The sequence below is a fragment of the Leptonychotes weddellii genome, chromosome 1 (genome assembly GCF_054177405.1).
Source record: "Leptonychotes weddellii isolate Sample4059 chromosome 1, ASM5417740v2, whole genome shotgun sequence".
Lineage (NCBI taxonomy): Eukaryota > Metazoa > Chordata > Mammalia > Carnivora > Phocidae > Leptonychotes > Leptonychotes weddellii.
In genome coordinates, this window is record NC_138369.1 from 4,599,527 (window position 1) to 4,620,035 (window position 20,509).

At 50.6% G+C, this 20,509-nt stretch overlaps 2 protein-coding genes across 2 annotated transcripts in view; both read right to left on the bottom strand.

Annotated features, from left to right (window-relative positions):
- HNRNPM (heterogeneous nuclear ribonucleoprotein M) overlaps window positions 1-14,392 on the bottom strand; it is an 89,130-nt gene extending 74,738 nt beyond the window's left edge. The window contains exon 1 of the mRNA XM_081809696.1: window positions 14,388-14,392. The gene's annotated coding sequence lies outside the window, so the exon portion shown is untranslated. The remainder of the gene's footprint in view (window positions 1-14,387) is intronic.
- ANGPTL4 (angiopoietin like 4) lies at window positions 4,608-10,289 on the bottom strand. The gene is made up of 7 exons (XM_006733832.3): window positions 9,774-10,289; window positions 9,498-9,608; window positions 9,259-9,376; window positions 6,803-6,916; window positions 6,347-6,442; window positions 5,977-6,258; window positions 4,608-5,263 (listed from the first exon to the last, which is right to left on the bottom strand). Exons 1-7 carry the CDS (start codon window positions 10,107-10,109, stop codon window positions 5,082-5,084), a joined length of 1,239 nt encoding a protein of 412 aa, XP_006733895.1. The 5' UTR covers window positions 10,110-10,289; the 3' UTR covers window positions 4,608-5,081.
- Window positions 14,393-20,509: the final 6,117 nt, after the last annotated feature.

Here is a 20,509-nt window from a genome sequence, read left to right on the forward strand (position 1 = left end):
CAAATGCTGCAGCCAGGTGGGGCTATTAAATGGTTCCCCAGTGAGCTTTACTTCCTGTCAAGGTCACAAGCGCTCTCACTGTGCGCTCTTCCTGGAATGCCACCCCCCCACCCCCCCACCCCTGGTCTTCTTTGAAAACTGACTCAAAAGCCACCTCCACCCTGAAGCCTTTTCTCCAGGATAGCTCATAGTAATATTAGTAATGTTGCCTAATGTTTTTATTGTGTGCTATGAGCCAGACACTGTTTGGAGTGCTTTTCATTTACTGCCACATGAACTCCTCACAGCACCAGGAGAACAGAAAGGGGTAGGGATGGGAGGGTGGGGTACCAGAGGCTCCCCACCCCCCATTTTCCAGGTGCAGGAACTGAAGCCACAGAGCTTTAACAGACTATCTCTAGTCAACCGGGAGAATGATGTGGTTGAAGACTCCGACTCCAGAGTTGGGCGGGTCTGGATTCACATCCTGGCGCTCGTTTGGTTCCCAGTCCTAGTGGTTATTCTTTGTGTTGTTCCCCGGGATGGGAGAGGCTGTGAGGACAGGAGATGCGACGGGGTTGGGGAGATAAGCTCTCTTGACAGAGTTTGAGGATTAAGAGGGCAGAGGTGAGGGAACCCCCTACTGCCCCAACCTCCATAGGTAGCACTTCCCACCAGTTCCAGCCACAGTGGGCTCAAGGGAGACTCTGCAAGCCTGCCCGGGACAGGACACCCCCAAACAAGGATTCTGGAGAGGGTCTGGCCTCCGACTGAGGAGTTCATCACCCATACTCAGCCAGGGCCCCAGCGAAGTTACTGTGTCCCCAGCACCAACCAGGAAGAGCCACAGGACCAGAAAAGCACAGACTTTTCCTCTAGCAAAGGGGCCCCCACCACTTCCCTAAGAACACTTAAAAAGCATATTGGAAAGATAGGTTTTCCTATTAAAACAGCAGCTGGGACCCAGGGCACACGCAGATGTTGTTTTTCCCAAACATGTGTCCTGGAGACAAGGCATCATATTATTCCAGACCACATGATATGAGTGGTAATTTTAGGCAGTGCATTAAATAGCACTGAACCACATGCTGAGAAAGTTGTACCCTTGTCCCATTTCTGACGTATTTTATTACCAAGGAGAGAGACTTACTCTTTCTTGCCCATACCTCTTTTTTTTTTTAAGATTGTATTTATTTGTATGACAGAGAGAGACACAGCGAGAGAGGGGACACAAGCAGGGGGAGTGGGAGAGAGAGAAGCAGGCTTCCCGCCGAGCAGGGAGCCCGATGTGGGGCTCGATCCCAGGACCCCGGGACCATAACCTGAGCCGAAGGCAGACGCTTTACCGACTGAGCCACCCAGGTGCCCCTTGCTCATACCTCTTGAACAGTTTTCTCTCCCTCATCTCCCTTTCGTTTTTTAATTTTTAAAAAGATTTTATTTAATTATATGACATGGGGGTGGGGGGGGAGCATGAGCCAGGGGGAGAGGCAGAGGGAGAAGCAGACTCACCACTGAGCAGGGAGTCTGACGCGGGGCCCAATCTAGGAACCTGTGGTCATGACCTGAGCCGAAGGCAGATGCTCAACCAACTGAGCCACCCAGGCACCCCTCATTTTTTGAAAAAAGATTTATTTATTTGAGAGAGAGAGAGAGAGCAGGGAGGGGAAGGGGCAGAGGGAGAGAGAGAGAGAGACTTAAGCAGACGACTCCATACTGAGTGCAGAGCCCAATGTAGGGCTCGATCTCACCACCCTGAGATCACCACCTGAGCCAAAACCAAGAGTTGGATGCTTGACCGACTCTGCCACCTGGGTGTCTCCCCCATCTCCCTTTCTTTTCTTTTCTTTTTATTTTATTTTATTTTTATTTTTTTTTAATATTTTTATTTATTTATTTGACAGAGAGAGACACAGCGAGAGAGGGAACACAAGCAGGGAGAGTGGGAGAGGGAGAAGCAGGCCTCCCGCCGAGCAGGGAGCCCGATGCGGGGCTCGACCCCAGGACCCCAGGATCATGACCTGAGCCGAAGGCAGACACTCAACGACTGAGCCACCCAGGCGCCCCGCCCCATCTCCCTTTCTATACAGAGCTCTGACTGAGAGCCTTCAGAAGGCAACAGGATCTGGCTAGAATTTTTCTTGCCATTTTATTCTGAAATTTTTTTTAACATTTAGAAAAATGAAAAGAATTTTATAGAAAATATCTAGATTTCACTATTAACATTTTATTTTATCACATATCCATCTCTCTAGCCACCCACCCAACCCTTTGATGAATTTCAAAGAAAGTTGAAAATTTGAAGGAATCTAGCATATAGCATGGTGATTATAGTTAGTACTTGAAAGTTGCTAAGAGAATAGAGATTAAATGTTCTCACCACAAAAAAGAAATAACTGTGATGTGATGGAGGTGACAGCTAACACTATGGGGGTAACCATTTCACAATATATACATGTATCAAATCAACACATCGTACACCTTAAACTGACACAATGTCATATATCCGTTGTATCTCAATATAGCTGGAAAAAATAAAGTTGAAGACATCAGTCTACTTCCCCTCGAAACACTTCAGCATGCATATCATTAACCAGAGTTCAGTATTTGTTTATGGCTTTTCTTTTTTCCTTCTAAGGTGAAATTTACATACAATGAAATACAAATCTTAAGTGTGCATTTACAGAGACAAAGGCATATGGAGGAGTAACCCACCTCTATCAAGGTTCAGAACATCACCATCACTGGAGAAAGCTGCCTCAAGCCCCTTCTCAGTCAATCCCACCCTTCTTGCCAGTGTGTCAACAGCTATTCATATGTTTTTCCCCCACCGGAAGGGATGGCCTCATTTTGGACCATCAATTATAAGCCAACATATCTGTGATAAGGAGGGACTTTGAAGGTAAGCTTGGTGAGGGTAGGGTAGGAATCTTTTTGTTCACTAGAGTATCCCAAGCACTTAGTACAACGGCTTGGGAGGTGGTAGGAGCTCAGCAAATATTAGTTGAATTTATAGACATATTTTCATGTCCAACTTAAAGGATAACTTATGCAGATGTGGTTAAAATGTGAAGAATTTACCCAAAACACTGCATGAATGTATATACTAGAGTTGGCTGTCCAGTATGGTGGTTATTACCCCCTGTGGTTGTTGAGCTCATGAAATATGGCCTGTCCTGGGGCGCCTGGGTGGCTCGGTCCGTTAAGTGTCTGCCTTCCTCTCTGGTCATGACCCCAGGGTCCTGGGACCGAGTCCTGCATTGGACTCCCTGCTCAGTGGGTAACCTGCTTCTCTCTCTCCCTGCCGCTTCCCCTGCTCATGCTCTCTGACAAATAAATAAAATCTTTAAAAAAATGTTAAAAAAAAAAAGAAATATGGCCGGTCCCAATTGAGATGTGCCCTAAGCATAAAACAAACACTGGGTTCCAAAGACTTAGTACAAAAAAAGCAGTGTATATGCTTTAATATAATACTAATATTAATATCCTGCATTAATACATTAATAACCTGTATATCACTCACATGTTGAAATGGTAATATTTTGGTTACTGGGTTTGATAAAAATACATTTATTTTATTTATTTATTTTTTGAGAGAGAGAAAGAGAGGGAAAGAGAGCAAGCATGTGGGGGGATAGGGAGGGCAGAGGGAGAGGGATAGAGAGAACCCCAAGCAGGCACCATGCTCAGCGTGGAGCCAACAAGGGGCTCAATCCCATGACCCTGGGATTATGACCTGAGCTGAACTCAAGAGCCAGGTGCTCAACCAACTGAGCTACTGAGCCACCCCGATAAAAATACATTTCTAAAATTCTTTTCATATGTTTCTTTTATTTTTTTTGGAGAGGGATGGAGGGAGGGGCAGAGAGAGAGAAAGAATCTTTTAGGCAGGCTCCATGCCCAGCTTGGCCCACTGTGGGGCTCGATTTTACAACCCTGAGATCATAACCTGAGCTGAAATCAAGAGTCTGACCTTTAACTGACTGAGCCACCCAGGTGCCCCTCTTTTTACCCTTTTTTTTTTTTTTTAAGATTTTATTCATTTATTTGACAGAGAGAGAGAGAGAGAGCACACGCAGGGGGAGGGGCAGAGGGAGAGGGAGAAGCAGACTCCCTACTGAGCTAGGAGCCTGACTCAGGGATCAATCCCAGGACCCCCAGGATCATAACCTGAGCCGAAGGCAGATACTTTACCCACTGAGCCACCCAAGCGCCCTTTTTTTAACTTTTTTTGTGTGTGTATGTTTATTTTTCCTTTTTGTTTAACATGACTATTAGAAAAAAAAATTAAATTAAACATGTGATGCACATTATATTTCTATCAGCTGTCCGGATGCTAAAAAGTTCACTGTGATTCATGTGTGTAAGTATGATCAAGAAGGGTTCTCATTGTCTCCATTATCTGCTTCCAGAAGGATTGAATGAGGGTTTCGGTTTTTTGAAAATAAAAATTGAGACACACATTGTGAAATCATGAAGGAAATTAAAATCAGTTGTCAGGTGGTAGGACTAACCAGTGTTCTCAAAAGATCTGGGAGTGTTCACCCTCCACCCTGGGAACATATTTCTGTGGACTTTGAAACTGCCCACTCTTCTAAAAACAAACTGAGGAACAAAGAAGAATGAAATGTTCTGAGGTTGCTTTTATTGCAAGGATTCTGCAAGCTCCTCCCGGACACCACGGGCGCCAGCTCATCCCACAGCACTCACACACCAGAGCACTGTGAGGGTACTGGGGGCCCACGGGAGCCCTGGTCCCCAGCCAGTCAATGTGACTGAATCCGCCATCGAGGGCTGGCCTGGCTGCCCCCAAATGGTCCCCCTCTGTCCCCGACACCTCAGGCGGGCAAGGAGTGGGTCTCAACGCCTCTCAGTCTCACGCTTCCAGGAGTCTGTGCCCTGCAGCTCTGTCCTCAGAGGGCATCACCTGCAGCCCCCCACTCGGAAAGGGGGGCATCTCCGGTTGTGAGCGTCTTCTCTGTCCATGAGGCTCCAGATGGCCCCTGTTTTGAGCCCCTGCCGAGGCCGGGAGTGGCCACATGCTGGGCCAGAGTCAGAGTCACTGTCCTCTACGGGCCTGGGACCAGGCCCCAGGGAGGAGGCTAGGAGGCTGCTTCAGTCTCTGTGGGCTGGATCAGCATTGTGGTGGCCTGCAGTGGGTAGTAACGGCCCCGCCAGGTCTTCCAGAAGATGCCCTTCTTACGCTGCTGCCGCTGGGGTGGGACGGAACGGAAATACTGGCCGTTGAGGTTGGAATGGCTGCAAGTGCCAAACCACCAGCCACCTGCCGGGGTCAGAAAAAACAGAACCTGGTCAGGCTGGGGTCCCTGTGCCTCCGCTGGGACTGGGATGGGAAGGAGGCGAGGTGTCGGACTTTACAAACTTTAGAGGGGACGATGTTTCTAGTGATTGTCACACTGCGTCCTGAAGAACCCCGGGTTGTGACAAAGGAGTCTCAGGGGCTCTGGGCCCCCTCCCCTCCCAGTAACTACAGCTTTCACGTCTGTGACGGTGGCACATTCCTTCTCTGTACCTGGCACATGGCGACTATGTATTAAAGACTTGATATGATCATCCTCTGGTTCATCAATTTATATTAGACTGGCCCAAATGAATTACTGGTTTTCCATCAGTTCTGACCCACCAAAAAGCAGCCTCATAGACTTCACTTCACAGGGCCTAGGCTCTGCCTCAGATCTCATTCGAACAAAACAGGGTTTATCTTGGTGGCTTTGCCACACGCCAGCCCCTCTAGCACAAATGTCATCTCGAAATAATCCTATGGAGTGGGCACTGTGCTTACACCCATTTTAAAGACAGGCAAACTGAAGGTGGGAGAGGGTAAGTCAGTTGCCCAAAGGCACACAGCAAGTAAGGAGAAAAGGAGGCAGAGAAGAGATGGAATTTGGCCTTGAAGGCGGACAGGGATGCAGAAAGGCGGGCAGGGGAAGTCCTGCCCTTGGGGTGCAAGGGAGGGAAGGGACAGAGCTTGCTCACCAGAGAGGCTCTTGGCACAGTTCTTGTCCCCACGGAGGTCGTGGTCCTGATCCCAAGTGGAGAAGGGCAGGGAGAGGCCACTGGGCGCAGCAGTGGTGGCCCCCAGTTCATTGGCCACGGGAGCTGTGAGCTGTAGGCTATAGGCCGTGTCCTCACCGCCCAGGTGGACAGGGAACTGCAGTGACTCGGCATTGCCCTCCCAGTCCTGCAGCTGCACAGCCAGGCGGCTGCCACGGTCCCCCAGGATGCGGTGCACCTTCTCCAAGCCCAGCCAGAACTCACCTACCGGGGAGAGGCCAATCAGTGAGACAGACCCATCTCCAAGCCCCCTCCTTCCCCCAATACCTCTGGCCCCACTGGAAACACCCACCTTGAGGGTCTCCAAAGCCGGCCTTGTAGGCTTCCCAGGGCTGGTTAAAGTCCACAGAGCCATCCCGGCGCCTCTGAATTACAGTCCAGCCTCCATCTGCCCAGAGAGGTGCAATGTCGTCAGGAGGACCCTTCTTGCAGGGGACCCAGACTCCTCATCTGACTCCCAAACCCCAAACTGCCTCCAAATCCGAAGAGGGCAATGTTCCTCTCATTCATCCCAGCAGGACTGGAGGAAGGTGGTCAAAGGTGGGCTGGCCAGTGGGCAAGGGGCTCAGCCTAGATCACTGTCCCAAGGACCCAGCAGGGAGGGAAGGGGCAGCAGAAATCTAGAGAGCTTCTCTGGGCCCACAGAACCTGGCTCAACCATGCGTGGTGGTGGGGAGCTGCATTTGATAGAAAGAGGACAAGGCCCATGGCATGATGCAGGGCTCCCCAGGGGGCCAGCAAATCCTACCTGAGGTCATCTTGCAGTTCACCAGGAAAGGCGGGGACCCCTGAGGCTGGATCTGGAACAGTCCACTTTGCCTCTCTCCATCATCAAACAACTCTTGGCAGTCCCTGGGCAGCCCTGAAGGGCAGAAAAAGAGAAGGGCGGGGAGATTGAGGCAGGAGGGTTCTCAGGAAACAGGCATGTTAGGGGTTGGGCAGTGGGTGACAGGAACATGAGGGGGCAATCCTGGGTTCACCAGGGCCCCCTCCTGGATGGCCCCTGTGCCATCCACCATCCTCCCACACCGCACTCCCACCTCCGGCCACACAGCCTTCCCTGCGCCACGCACACTCCTGCCACAGGGACTTTGCACGTGCCAGTCATGCTGCCCAGGACCCTCCTCCGTCAGACCTTTGTTGCCTCATTCTAAAGGTCCCAGCTTCTGGAAGGGATGCCTTCCTTGACTCCCAGACCAGGCCAGCCTCCCAAAAGGAGCACGGAGGACTTCCCGCTCCCAACACTGGGGGGGTCATCTGGTGGTCTCTCTGCCACTGAATGAGGATTCCTTGGGGCCAGGGACAGAGTGGCTCTTTGCCCACAGTCTGGCACCAGTGCCCAGGCTGATCCTGACCCACAGCAGGTGTTTAATAAAGACTGGAGGAATGAGTGAGTGAGAAGCTGGACCAGAGTGGGGAAGGTGGGGGGAAGCTGAGCAGAAGTGGCTCTGCTTCGTCAGGCAGGGGATGCCGAGGGCCTGGATGGGGTTTGCAGGGACAGAAGCCCCCGCTGGGGTCCCAGGAGGGGAAGGATTGATGAACCAAGGAGGAAAAGAAGGAGAGGAGGAGGGAGAGATGGCTTGGGCGGGTCCAGAGGCTGGGGAAGTCCCCGCCCCCAGCCCAGCCAGGAAAGTAGGGGAAAGGTTGCCCCAGGGAAAGGAAGTCCATACTGGGGCGAGGGGGGGGCAGCTGGGGGGCTGGGGACGGGCCCAGAGCGATTGGAGACATTTTCCGGCCCCTGGAGCAGCTCCCCTTTCCCCTACTTTCCTCTCTTCCAATCTGGACGGCACCAGGCCAAACCACCAATGTGGCTTCCATTAACACCAGCTGTTTGTCTCTCCAGCTCTGAACCTTCCCCTACTTGGCAGGGCTAGGCCCCGAGTCTGGGAGTCCCCAAACCCACGCACCCCCCCCTCACATCCCCCAGCCCAGACCCATGCCTGCTGGCCTGTTCCAAGACCCCTCATCCCAGGGGGGAGGCTTGGGAGGGTGCACTGGACCCTTACTGGCTGGCACGGAGGAGGAGTGGGGGAGGGAAGTGGGGGGGGAGGGAGGAGGAGCCCTAAGACCAGAGGGCTGACAACTAGCAACCAGCCTCTGGTGTGAAGGAGGGAATCCGAACTCTCACCCAGTTGGCTGCACATGACCACTGATGCCAGGCTGGGGTGATGGGGTAGGGGGACCATGGGGAAGCCAACCGCATCCGGAGCCCTGAACTTAGGGGGGAAACAGAGACACCAGGAGCTGGGAGCCTGGGTCAGACACACAGAGACATGCTGCGGGAGACTTGGGGCAATCAGGGAGGGACAATAAAGGACCCAGAACGTGTGACAGTGGAAAAGGCCCATTCTCTTCAGGAATGGGGGTGTGGGAAGGGGGATAATCAGGGACTTTGGGACCAAGAGAGAGGTGAGGAACCAGGTGTGTGGGTCAGGAGCCCTGGATTTGTAAGAGATTCAAGAGGGATGGGTGCCTGGGTGGCTCAGTTGGTTAAGCAACTGCCTTCGGCTCAGGTCATGATCCTGGAGTCCCGGGATCGAGTCCCGCATCGATGGAGTCTGCTTCTCCCTCTGACCCTCCTCCCTCTCACGCTCTCTGTCTCTCATTCTCTCTCTCTCAAATAAATAAATAAAATCTTAAAAAAAAAAAAAAGAGTGGTATGTCTGGCCAGGGAGATGGGGGTTCCCTGCCTTCACCCCCCGTCCTAGATCTACACTCCAAGAGCCCATGGGGCACCCAAGTTCAGAGCCCCCCTCCCAGGCAGCCCTCTCTCTTCACCCAATCAGAACCCCTAGCTAGCACCCTCTTGTCCACCATTGTGCCCTCAGAGAAGGTTCCAACCTTCAGGAAGGTGTCCTTGCACTGCAACACCCCCTTCCCCACATTCCTGCAGCTCAAGTTTCTCTTGGATCCTCTTCCCCAAGCCCTGCTCCAGTTAGTGGCCAGCGAGGCTTTGGGGAGAGCCAATGGCTTGCCAGGAGGAAGGATGGGGTGGCCTAGCTGCTCAGGGGCAGGGATGAGGTGGGAGGTACTCCCATCAGCCCTTCACCGGAGAGACAAGTGAGCCCACAGGAACCCAGAGCCAGGGCCTCTCTTCTTCCCAGTAAGGTGGACCGGACCAGGAGGGGAACAGGAATGGCAAGTGTGTGTGTGGTGGTTGGGGGGAGGGGATTGCCAGAGGACAGCAAAGGACTGGGCACTCACTGTGCAGGCGGCTGATGTTGTGAGCAGGGCCTACGAGCTGTGCTATCTTGGGTAGCCTCTTCTTCCTGGCAGGCTTGGCCATCCCGTGGCCCAGGTGCTTGGCGGCCAGGAGGCCCACCTGGACCGGACAGGAGGAGGATATCAGGTCTGGCTGGCTCACGCTGCTTCACCTGGCTCTAAGTCCACACCCACAGGTCGAGCTTCGACCTCCTGCCCCACCCCGGGCAAGCACCAGGCACCTGGCTTTGCAGATTCTGTATTTTCATGTGCTGCTTCTCCAGGTGTCGCTGCTGCTGGGCTACCTTGTGGAAGAGTTGCTCAATCCTGCTGTTCTGAGTCTTGAGCTGAGTCTGGGAGAGCGTGAAAACAGTGGGGAGGACCGGCCTTGTACGGCAAGCCTCTCCATTGATCCACTTGTCCCTCCTTCCAACTCTCCCTCCCAGGGAACCCCGGATGCATCCCCGTCCCGCCCACACTGTTCAAGACCCTTAGGGGAGAAGTAGGAGCAGCAGTACCTGCAGACTGCGGAGGGTGTCGGGGGCAGCTTCGCCGCTGGGAAGCAGGCCCTCGGGCGCGCGCGGGGGCGCGGCGGACCCCCCAGACTCCCCGCAGGCTGCCCCGCAGGCGCCCAGACGCCGCTCCAGCGCGCCCAGCTGTCCCCGGGTGCGCTCCACGTGCTCACGCAGCCCGTGGCCGAGCTGCAGGAGCCCGTGAGCCAGCACGTTCACCTCGTCCCAGGACGCGAAGCGCGGCGGCTTGGGAGGAGGCGCCGGGCGGCCCTGTGCGCTCAGCAGCCCGGCGGTGGCCGCACACAGCATCAGGGCTGCCGAAGCCGTCGGAGCACAGCGCATCCTTCCGGGGGTGGCCTGGACTCGGGGACTCGGGGACGCGGAGGCGCGGGGCGGACGCGGGGGCTCGAGATTCGAGGGCTGGAGACGCGGGGGCCCTGGCGGAGACTCAGTCGCGTGCAGAAGCCGCAAGGAAGCCTCGGAGCACAGCCTCCAGCCCTTTGGGCTTGGCTTGTCCCCGCGACGCCCCCTTTTATAAGGCCGGTGCGAGAGGGAAAGGGGAGCCTCGGAGGCGGGGCGCAGGGAGTGCCGGGGGCGGGGCGTGCGGCCGGGGGTGGGGTTCTGTGCTCTCGAGGCGGCCGGGTAGTTGTGGGGGTGGGGGTGCGCCTTGGGGGTGCAAAACTCTAGCTCCTCCCCGCCAGGCCCTGGAGCGTCTTCCCTGCCCACCATGGAAGACGTGACTCTCCGCGGCCCCCTTCCAAGCGCTGGAATCCCAAGCCGTCCACGTCGCACCCGCCGCGCTCAGCGGGGACTCACGGGGCTGGGGGTACTCCGGACCCCGCTCCCCAAATCAGAAGCTGGGGAGAGGGCGGGGGGAGACGAATAAGCAAGGGCCCTGTGCGCTGAGTCCAGCAAGGCCGGGCATGGAGCCCGGGACACCTCAAACACCCCCGCCTCCGGAGACTTCCCGGGGAACGGCCCAAGACGGGGCTGGACCCCTTGGGAGCCGTCTCTGGGCTCCCACCCTCCTTTCCGCTCAAGGATTCGTCACTGCAGATGTGTTTGTGGGATCGTCTGACGTCTCTCATCCCACTTCCCGCAACTGAGTGCCCTAGGGATGGCCCCGGGTCGATCTTGTTCAGACTCCAGCTCGGGGCTCACTCTCCATGTCCACCCTCTACCCCAGGGTCTGCAGTGTCTTCAGTCTCGGCCTGTATCACAGCAGACACATCGGAACAGCAAGAGCTGATACAGGAAAGAAGGGCTCCTCCTCCTCATTCATTCATTCATTCAACAAACAGTCCTCTGTTCTCCGGTAGTAATTCCCAGGCTAGTGGAGAGAGTCCAACACTCAGCCTGGGGTAGGGGCAAGGCTGGGACAAAGGAAGAACTAAGTGAGGCTCTGGGGCTGGACCATGTTCGTTCCAAAAGTCTAAGCATTCATTCAACAAACTTTTTTTTTTTTAAGATTTATTTATTTATGTTGAGAGAGAGAGAGAGAGAGAGCGCGTGCTCCTGCGCACGACCCTGCTGAAGTGAGGGGAGGGGCAGAGGGAGGGAGTCTTTCAAGCAGACTCCCTGATGGGCGACGAGCCCAATGGAGGGATAGATCCCACAACCCCTAAGATCATGACCAAGAGTAGGTTGCTTAACCGACTGAGCCACCCAGGCGCCCCTCATTCCACAAATTTTGACTCAAGTCCTCCCCCTCCTTCCCCACCAGCTCCACTGTATACCCTGTCAGGAAATTGAGGCTGGCAAAGAAAAGTCTGCATGCCAGGAAGAACCCTGGGCAGGCTGGCTTGGAGCACAGACAAGAACAGAGTTGACTCAGCAGGGCTCGGAGCCAGCTCAGCCTCTGGAATCTGAAACTTCGAGCCCCGGGGCTGACGTGCAGGTCACCACTCATACACTTGGCCCTGACCCGGGCCAGATGCCAGGATGGCTGATCCCGGAAGCCGTGACAGGCCAATGGGAAGGGCAGGAAGGAAAGTCTCTTTGCAAGGAGTAGATCCAGACAGCCACCATCTGCCCTGGCAGCCGGCCTGTCCATCCCCCAGGCCCTGGCCTCTCTCCAAGTGGGTGATTTAAGTATCAGGGTGTGCTGTCTTCTTTCCTGGCTTCTGGCACTGAGAGAAATGATCAGTTACTTTCTCAACCTGATGCTGGCCTTTTCTCGATTCACTTTTCAGGGACTTCATCCTCTGTGCCATGTTGTGGAGGGCATAAAACATGCCAAAGCTCTTAGAGGCACCTGCTCTGAACATACTACAAAAGTAGGCTTTGGCGCCTGGGTGGCTCAGTTGGTTAAGCGACTGCCTTCGGCTCAGGTCATGATCCTGGAGTCGCTGGATCGAGTCCCGCGTCAGGCTCCCTGCTTGGCGGGGATTCTGCTTCTCCCTCTGACCCTCCCCCACTCTCATGTGCTCTCTCTCTCATTCTCTCTCTCTCAAATAAATAAATAAATAAATCTTAAAAAAAAAAAAGTAGGCTTGCTGACTGACAACTGTGTTCCTGGCAGCCGAGGGATGCCGCCTTTGTGCATAATAGCCCTGTGGTCCTTGCCTCCTGACACCCATGCCCTTCTATAGTTCATCCCCGTGGTATAACCAAGAGGATATTCTTGAAATGATGGTGTGTGCAGCTTTCCTAGGTTAGCTCATGAAAAACCATGTGGCTTCTGTCTTGTTCTTGATTAGATCAGTTGTTCTGGGAGAAGCCGGCCTCCATGCTGTGAGGATACTCAAGCAGTCCTTTGGAGAGATCCACACGGTGTGATGAAGAACTGGACCCCTCCCCCCACAACGACCAACATCAGCCCGTCGACTATGCAAGGGAACTATTCTGAAGATTTATTTATTTATTTTTAGAGAAAGATGGGGGAGAGGGGCAAAGCGAGAGGGAATGAAGCAGACTCCCCGCTGAGCTCAGAGCCTGACATGGGGCTCCATCTCATGACCCTGAGATCATGACCTGAGCCAAAATCAAGAGTTGACGCTTGGGTGCCCGGGTGGCTCAGTCATTGGGCATCTGCCTTCGGCTCCGGTCTAGATCCCGGGGTCCTGGGATCGAGTCCCACATTGGGCTCTCTGCTCGGCAGGGGGCCTACTTCTCCCTCTCCTACTCCCCCTGCTTGTGTTCCTACTCTCACTATCTCTCTCTCTGTCAAATAAATAAATAAAATCTTAAAAAAAAAAAAGAGAGAGTTGACGCTTAACCAACTGAACCACCCAGGCGCCCCCAAGGGACTATTTTGGAAGCAGATCCTGCAGCCCCAGTCAAGCTTCCAAATGATGCAGCCTCAGCTGAGATGTGTTAGCAACCTCATGAGACCCCAAGCCAGAATCAATATGCAGCTAACACTATAGATAACTAATACAATAGCCAATGATTAAATAGTGCCCGCTCTGTGACGGGCACTATTTTAAGTATTTTACATACATTCATTCACTTAGCATGCCTTATGTGGTTGGCACGGTACTGTTTTAATCTCCATTTTAAAAAAGAGGGGGCGCCTGCGTGGCTCAGATGGTTGGGCATCTGCCTTCTGCTCGGGTGATGATCCTGGGGTCCTGGGATCAAGCCCCACATCAGGCTCCTGGCTGGCTCAGCAGGAGGCCTGCTTCTCCCTCTCCCTCTGCCTCTCCCCCTGCTTGTGTGCTCTCTCTGTCTCTCTCTCAAATGAATAAATGAAATAAAAATAAAAAAAAAAAAAAGAGGAGGGGTGCCTGGCTGGCTCAGATGGTAGAGAACGCAACTCTTGATCTCAGGGTTGTGGGCTCAAGTCCCACGTTGGGTATGGAGTCTACTTAAAAACAATTAAAGCAGGGGCGCCTGGGTGGCTCAGTCGGTTTAGCTTCTGCCTTCAGCTCAGGTCATGATTCCAGGGTCCTGGGATCGAGCCCCGCATCGGGCTCCTTGCTCAGCAGGGAGTCTGCTTCTCCCTCTGCCTGCCGCTCTGTTGGCTTGTGCTCGCTCTCTCTCTCAAATAAATAAAATATTTAAAAATTAAAAAAAAACAGAAATTTGTTTTAAAAAAATTAAAGCAGAATTTTAAAAAAATTAAAGAAAGAAGAGGAAACTGAGGCACAGAGAGGTCACGTGACCTGGAAGAGGAGGTGTGAGGGGGCTAGTCTCCCAGGAAGACTAGGAGCTTTTATTGGGCTTAACCCTGCTGCAACTGTATTCTGTTTTGAGTTCTGCCAGGTGCTGACAACGGGTACAGTTAATGCCACTCTCATGAGTCACAGTCCTGTCACCTGTCCACGTTTGCAGAAGCCAAGCCCCCTCTGCCATTTCTCCTCTGGCACCCACTCCACCCCTTGCCCATGTTTTAGGCACAGACCTTGCATGATCCTATACTGGGCCCCACTGCCAAACCCTGCCTGAAGACAGATATGCTTGCTTTGGTCTGCCCAGAATTTTGAATATCAGGAGCTTTCTAATGAAAATCTAGATTTTTGGTTTCCCTTGCAAAATTGGAAGGACCAGCAAGGGTGGTCTGCAGTCCTGCTTGTTTGCAATGGGCCAGAGCTGATGGGAAGCGGCCTCTTTGGCCAGGGCAAGCCTTCCAACCCTGTCGCAGCCGTGTGACACAGTCCCTTCCGTGCTCTGTCTTTTGCACATCCCTGAGGGCTTTGGTCATTGCCTTTGGGCTGGTGATTTTCCATTGCTAGTGCCAGTCTCAGACCTGGGCAAGAGGGGCTCCTAGGAGGGTACTGCACTTAAAGGGTGACCTCCCCCGACCAGGTGAGGAGTTGTGGGAGCAGGGATGTATTTACTGGAGCTTACAGACTCCCCTCTAGACCAGGGGTACAGAGTTTCCATTTAGTGTGCTGAAAAAGTTCTGGAACTATGTAATGATGCTGGTAATACATCATGAACGTACATAACTGAATTGCATAGTTTAAATGGTTAAAATGGGGACGCCTGGGTGGCTCAGTTGCTTGAGCATCTGCCTTCAGCTCAGGTCAGGATCCCAGGGTTCTGAGACTGAGCCCCACATCGGGCTCCCCGCTTAGCAGGGAGCTGGCTTCTCCCTCTCCTTCTGCCCCTCCCCCTCTTTCTGCCCCTCCCCCCTGCTCGTGCTCTCTCTCGCTCTCTCTCTCTCAAATTAATAAATAAATCTTTATTTAATTTAATTATTTATTTAATTAATTTAATCAGGCCACCCAGGTACCCTAAATAAAATAAAATCTTAAATAAATAAATAAATAAAATGATCAATTTTCCATTATGTGTATTTCACCACAATAAAAAAAAATCTAGGGGCGCCTGGGTGGCTCAGTTGGTTAAGCGACTGCCTTCGGCTCAGGTCATGATCCTGGAGTCCCGGGATCGAGTCCCACCCACATCGGGCTCCCTGCTCAGCAGGGAGTCTGCTTCTCCCTCTGACCCTCCTCCCTCTCATATTTTCTGTCTCTCATTGTCTCTCTCGCAAATAAATAAAATCTTAAAAAAAAAAAAATCTAAAAGAAATCTTGATAAGACAAAAAAGAAGTAAGAAACTTGAACCTGGCCTTTCATATGGTTTTGAAGATATATTTAATAAATATATTTAATAACTAGGACAGGTCATATTTTATTATTTGACAGGAGTTAATTAATTCATTCGTTTCCTTATTATTGCTGTGTAACAAACATTCTCAAAACTTAGGGGCTCAAAACTACATTCAGGGAACTTGGTGGGGCAGTTCGTGTTGCTGGTGTCACTCAAGACTCGCCTGACCTCCACTGGGAATGGATGATCCAAGGTGAACATTTTGTGTCTGGTGGTTAGCTGGGGCTGTTGGACAGGACCCCTGAGTCCTCCTCTATAGAGCCTTTCCAGCAGGATTGACTGAACTTCCTGCATGGACAAGACAGTGTTGCAAGAGAATAAGACCAAAGACCCAACATTTTTTTTTTTTGAAAGATTTATTTATTTGACACAGAGAGAGAGACAGCTAGAGAGGAAACACAAGCAGGGGGAGTGGGAGAGGGAGAGGCAGTCTCCTGGCTGAGCAGGGAGCCCGATGCGGGCCTCCAACCCAGGACCCTGGGATCATGACCTGAGCCGAAGGCAGACGCTCAACGACTGAGCCACCCAGGCGTCCCAACCCAACATGTTTTAAGCCTCTGCTTGGATCTCCTTTGCTGATGCCCCAACAGCCAAAGCTACACAGGGGTATGGGTATCACTAGGCATGAAGGATTGGGGGCCATTAGTGAACACCCTACCACAGTTAACTTGATGTAGAACTTCACATATTTAGATATATGGTATACGGATCTCCACTAGTACTCTTGCCCTGGCCCTGCAAATGTTGGAGGGGACTTCTCCATTGTACCAGGGACTCAACGCACATCGAGATCCTGTAATGGCCCTCACGGAGATCCCAGCTCTGGGGGCCAGACCCAGCTCTGGCTCGCTTTATACGTTCTGCAAATGTTACTTAATTACCTATCATGTGCCAAGGCCCTGTGCCATCCAGTGGGGATACAACCCAGGGCGTGTCAACACAGTCCTGTCCTCAAGACTTCACAAATCGGTGGGGGGACCAGGGCCCTGGGATGAATTATCTACATGGAGTTGAGTTGCAGTCAAGTTGATATCATGTGACATTTTGTAGACATCTAATTAAATGTGTTAACTTTAGTATTGCAGACTTTTTTTTTCTTTCCAAATTTGCAAGAAAGTATGTTTTGTTTTCAAATCTCGAATGTTTTTGTAGGGGTTTGAAAAGAGCTTACGCTTTAAGCTCTTTTTGGAAAAGCTTGCCCGGGGAGACAGACCACATGATGCTGCAGTTTCTTTTTTTTTTAATCTTTAATTTTGAAATAACTTCAACTTATAGAAATGTTGCAAGAAGAGGTCATAGGCTTCCTGTATAGTCTTCATAGAGATTTGCCAATTGTTAACTTGTTCCACTAGATTTATCATTCTATCTATAAATTCCGAGAAGATGTTCTCTGAGCACCCATGTACCCAGCAGAGGGGACAGCCACTGCAAGGGCCTGGGGATGGGACTGCGCCTGGTGAGCCTTTGGTGAGCTGTGCTTCTATTTTTTTTTTAATATTTATTTGGGGGCGCCTGGGTGGCTCAATCATTAAGCGTCTGCCTTCAGCTCAGGTCATGATCTCAGGGTCCTGGGATCGAGCCCCGCATTGGGCTCCCTGGGATCATGACCTGAGCTGAAGGCAGATCCTTAACGACTGAGCCACCAGGGCGCCCCTATACACACAAATATATTGAGAGATGTATATATCAAACATTTATGGAGAAAGACATACGTATCATACACATATTTATATGTAGAGAGCTACATATATAGATAATATACACAGAGCTATATAATACACATATATACATAAATATATACATAATACACAAATTGTAGGGACATATTAATATACACAGATATATATGTATAACACAAACTCCACACATATATGGAGAGAGCCACATTTATGTACAGAGACACACACATATATATACATACATATACACAGAGATATATAATACACATGCCCATAAATAGAAAATACAGATACAGATATAGATATGGATATAATATGTGCACAGAGGGAAAAAGAAAAATGATATATACTCTTTCACACACATACACACATGCATTGATTTTTTCTGAACGGTGTGAATGTACGTTGCTGGCCCGATGTGTGCCTTTGACTTCTGCTGAGAACAAGGCCACTCTCCTGGGCACTGCAGCATGGTTCACGTCAGGAAATGTGACCCTGACACATTGCCATTATCTAATCTACGGTCCATATTCCACCATGTCCCTTATAGCTGTGTTTCCTCTTGGGATCCCATCCAGGATCACATGCTGAGTTTTGTTTGTGTCTCTTTTGCCTCCCCTTAATCTGGACCAATCTTGTCCTTCATGGCATCGACATTTCTGAAGTCTACACACCAGTTATTTATAGAATGTCCTTCACTTTGCATTTGTCTGATGTTTCCTCCCGATTAGACATTTTTTGGCAGTGATATTTCGTCCTCTGTGCATATCAGGAGGCACGTGATGTCCGTCTGTCCCTTGCCAGCACTGTTCGTTGTGATTTTTAAAAATTTATCTTTTTATTGAGGCATAATTGACATATAACATTATGTTAGTTTCAGGAATACAATATAATGATTCAATACTTGTATGTGTTGCAAAATGATCACCACCGTACGTCTAATCACCATCTGTCACTCTACATAGTTACAAAATGTTTTTGTTTTTGTGATGAGAACTTTTAAGATCTATTCTCTTAGCAGCTTTCAAATGGTCACTACAGTATTATTAACTGTAGTCACCAAGCTGTATGTTACACATCCCCAGGACTTATTTATTTTATACCTGGAAGTTTGATTGAATAGTGATTATTTTAACTTTAAATTTAATCCTGGATGGTCAGTCATGTGAAGCATGTGAATCTAGGAGAGCCCAGGAAAGGGAACAATCCCACAAGATCAACCAGAGGAAGAGGGTAAGGAATGGATGGCCCAGGTTGGAGGGAGAGCATGAAAAATGCACCATAGCCCGGGACACGTGCCCAGTCCATCCCAGGCAAGCCCAGAGGGACAACGGGGGTGTGTATGCGGACACCCCAAGGGAGGCTGCTGGCCTCTGTCCAGGGAATGGCCCTCACCACCTCCAGCCACTGCTCATGCCCTTTCCTACCAGCCTCTGGTCACAGCCAGGTTGACAGGAGAGGTCAGCCATAGGGCAGGAGGCTCAGAGGCTCAGGGAAAAAAGGATGAATCAGATTGTGGGTTGGACCCTAGAAAAAATGGGGCAGGTTCCCCATCTGCACCCTGTCTCAGAGTTCCCCCAGCCTGGGAGCTTGTGTGCATGTGAACCTGGCAGCCAACAACTCTCAACTCACTAAGGAAGGAGTAATAACCATAAAGTTCACCTTTATTTAGTCCTCATCTTTGTACTGTCAGGACTGGTCCATATTACGTCAATCTCAAACAAGCCCTGGAAAGGACAGTGTTCCTTTCCCTTTCTGACTGTTGGGAAGACTGAGGTTCAGAGATGTTCAGATACTTAGCCAAAGTCACACAGCTTGGAAGAGCCAAGATTTTAATCTAGTTCTTTCTAGTTCCAAATCATTGAATCTTTTTTTTTTTTTAATCTTGCCATTTTTTTTTTTGTAAGTGGCAGTTTTGAAAGGGTACTGCATTTACATTGCCCCAAACCCAAAAAGTCTAAAAAGAGATGCTGGAGAAGTCCTTCCTGCCTAATCGTGTGTCTACACAAAACTTTGTTTTGAGAATGTTTATCCAGGTTTACTACTCATCACTTTTGAGGGTTTTTTGTATGTTTACATATCCTCATTTAAAAAAATTGTTATGGACATGGACTCCTGGGTGGTTCAGTTGGTTAAGCGTCTACCTTTGGCTCAGGTCATGATCCCAGGGTCCTGGGATCAAGTCCCGAATCAGGCTCCTTGCTCAGCGGGGAGACTGCCTCTCCCTTCTGCCTGCCACTCGCCCTGCTTGTGCTCTCTCTCTGTCTTTAAAAATCTTTAAAAAAATTATAAAGTAATCAAAAACATATGTTGGCTAACTGAACATAATAAAAATAAATAAATAAATGAAAATAAAATAAAAAATTGTTATGGACAGAATGTTTGTATTCTCTTACAATTCATATGTGGAAAACCTAACCCCCCAATGTGATGGTATTTGGAGATGGGGGCTTTTGCAAGTGATTAGGTTATGAGGGTGGGTTCCCCATGATGGCATTGGTGCCCTTATAAAAAGAGACACAGAGAGACATATATGAGGATGCAGCCGGAAGGTGGCTGCCTACAAGCCAGGAAGAGAGCTCTCCCCAGGAACCAAATCTACCAGCACCTTGATCTCGGACTTCCCAGCCTCCAGAACTGTGAGAAATAAATGTCTGTTGTTTAAGCCACTCGGCCTGTGGCATTTTGTTACAGCAGCTGAAGATGACTAATATAGCATGTTAAAGTCGAATCGACATGGCCATAACATGGCCCATTTCAAGGGCACAACGTAATTGACAGTGACATATGAATATGCCTGTGAAACTATCACCATAATCAAGGTAATGGACGTATCCATCACACCCAAGCTTCCTTGCGCTTCTACCGCATCCAAGCTTCTTTGCATTTCTTGGGAACCCCTCCCACTGGCTCCTCCCACTTCTCTGTGTACTCATGACTTGCTTTCTGTCACTCCAGAGTATGTTGCCTTTTCTAGAATTTTTATACCAATGGCATCAGATAGAATGCCCTCTTTTTTTGTCTGGCTTCTTTCACCCAGCGTGTTTACTTTTTTTTTTTTTTTTTTTTTTAAGATTTTATTTATTTGACAGAGAGAGACACAGCGAGAGAGGGTACACGAGCAGGGGGAGTGGGAGAGGGAGAAGCAGGCTTCCCGAGGAGCAGGGAGCCCGATGCGGGGCTCGATCCCAGGACCCTGGGATCATGACCTGAGCCGAAGGCAGACGCTTAACGACTGAGCCACCCAGGCGCCCCGCAGCGTGTTTACTTTGAGATTCACCCCCCTTGGAAATCAGTAGTATATTTATTTTTAATGATAATATGGATCAATCACAGTGTCTTTATCCATTCATCTGTTGAAGGACACTTGGGTTGTTTCCCAATAAATAAAGTTGCTATGGACATTCATGTACAAGATTTTGATTGGATAATGCTTTCCTTTCTTTTGGGGGATTTTTAAAGATTTTATTTATTTATTTGACAGAGAGAAACACAGTGAGAGA

What these genes read in the sequence shown, in the direction of transcription:
- ANGPTL4 (XM_006733832.3), bottom strand. Translation starts at nt 10,109, where the DNA reads ATGCGCTGTGCTCCGACGGCTTCGGCAGCCCTGATGCTGTGTGCGGCC. An exon ending in TACAGAATCTGCAAAGCCAG is followed by an intron (nt 9,377 to 9,497) that starts GTGCCTGGTGCT and finishes TGTCCGGTCCAG; the next exon opens with GTGGGCCTCCTGGCCGCCAA. An exon ending in CGGCTTTGGAGACCCTCAAG is followed by an intron (nt 6,259 to 6,346) that starts GTGGGTGTTTCC and finishes TCTCCCCGGTAG; the next exon opens with GTGAGTTCTGGCTGGGCTTG.